At 40.8% G+C, this 1,224-nt stretch overlaps 1 protein-coding gene across 1 annotated transcript in view; it reads right to left on the bottom strand.

The window, feature by feature from the left end:
- The window catches only part of TEX14 (testis expressed 14), a 167,127-nt gene that overhangs the window by 17,751 nt on the left and 148,152 nt on the right, over window positions 1-1,224 (bottom strand). Inside the window, exon 22 of the mRNA XM_011953776.1 lies at window positions 732-859. Coding sequence (XP_011809166.1) covers window positions 732-859 — 128 coding nt within the window. The remainder of the gene's footprint in view (window positions 1-731; window positions 860-1,224) is intronic.

Raw genomic sequence — 1,224 nt, 5'->3', positions numbered from 1 at the left:
GTGAAACCCCGTCTCTACTAAAAATACAAAACATTAGCCGGGTGTGGTGGCGGGTGCCTGTAGTCCCAGTTATTCAGGAGGCTGAGGCAGAAGAATGACGTGAACCCGGGAGGCGGAGCTTGCAGTGAGCCGAGGTTGCACCACTGCACTCCAGCCTGGGCAACAGAATGAGACTCTGTCTTTAAAAAAAAAAAAAAAAAAATTACTGAAATAATCATTGACCTGAGACATAGCTCCTCATGGTGTAAAAAATAATAGTCTCTAAACTTGTCCTCTAAACTTTATCAAAATAAAATAAAGGGAGATTTTTTAAACCACAAATATATTGGAAGTAAGGCCACTAAAGACAGGATATTTGATGCTGGTTGCATATGGTTTCAGGACTTAAGAACTACATAAAGTTTAAGCACAAGGTACTGTTTTAAGTTGCAAACTCTACAAAGCTCAATGTTTTTGTTCTAAATTCAGTAGCGCTTAGAGGAGACCTAGTATTTGCATGGCTTTACCACTGCAGTTCTAACCAAAACCTCCTAACGGCTGCCCAATAATCACTATCACCATCACCCTGCCCCCTTGGCTTACAATGGGATTACCCAGCTTTGGCCCTAAGGAAAAACCTTTGCACTGTGCCAACACAGCCATCAGCTGTGATCCCACAGCTTGGCTTCCCAGAGCCAATGGGCTGGGGCCGTAAGTTCTTCTCCCCAAACACTTCTTTTCCCTGTGATTACCTGGGCTGAGTGGAGTGCTGACACTGGTAGGTGCATGGTTTATTTTGGGTGTTTTGCATGAAGCTTCCTTAAAAGAGCTGTCTGGTTCATAGGAGATACTAGACAGGTCTTGAATGTCTGTCAATGATCTAAAGAATTAAGAGCACACAATAACGATGAGAAGATGACTAGAAAAATTAAACAATATATTCCTGACAGGTATTTTTTAAGTATATTCTTAGCAAAATTTTTATGTGGCAATAGGCCAGAATTAGAGAATATCTTAGAACATCTTATATATCTTAAAGATAATATTAGAGAACATATTTAAAAGAGATTGTAACTTTTTTAAAAAATATTCTTTATTACCACAGAGATTTTTTTTTTCTTTTTTTGAGATGGAGTTTTGCTCTTGTCACCCAGGATGGAGTCCAATGGCACGATCTTGGCTCACTGCAACCTCCACCTCCTGGGTTCAAGTGATTCTCCTGCCTCAGCCTCCCGGGTAGCTGGG

This window comes from Colobus angolensis, unplaced genomic scaffold (genome assembly GCF_000951035.1).
Source record: "Colobus angolensis palliatus isolate OR3802 unplaced genomic scaffold, Cang.pa_1.0 Scaffold37, whole genome shotgun sequence".
In the NCBI taxonomy this organism is placed as follows: domain Eukaryota; kingdom Metazoa; phylum Chordata; class Mammalia; order Primates; family Cercopithecidae; genus Colobus; species Colobus angolensis.
The sequence above is the reverse complement of the archived record's forward strand: the minus strand, read 5'-3'. Positions and strand labels throughout refer to the sequence as shown.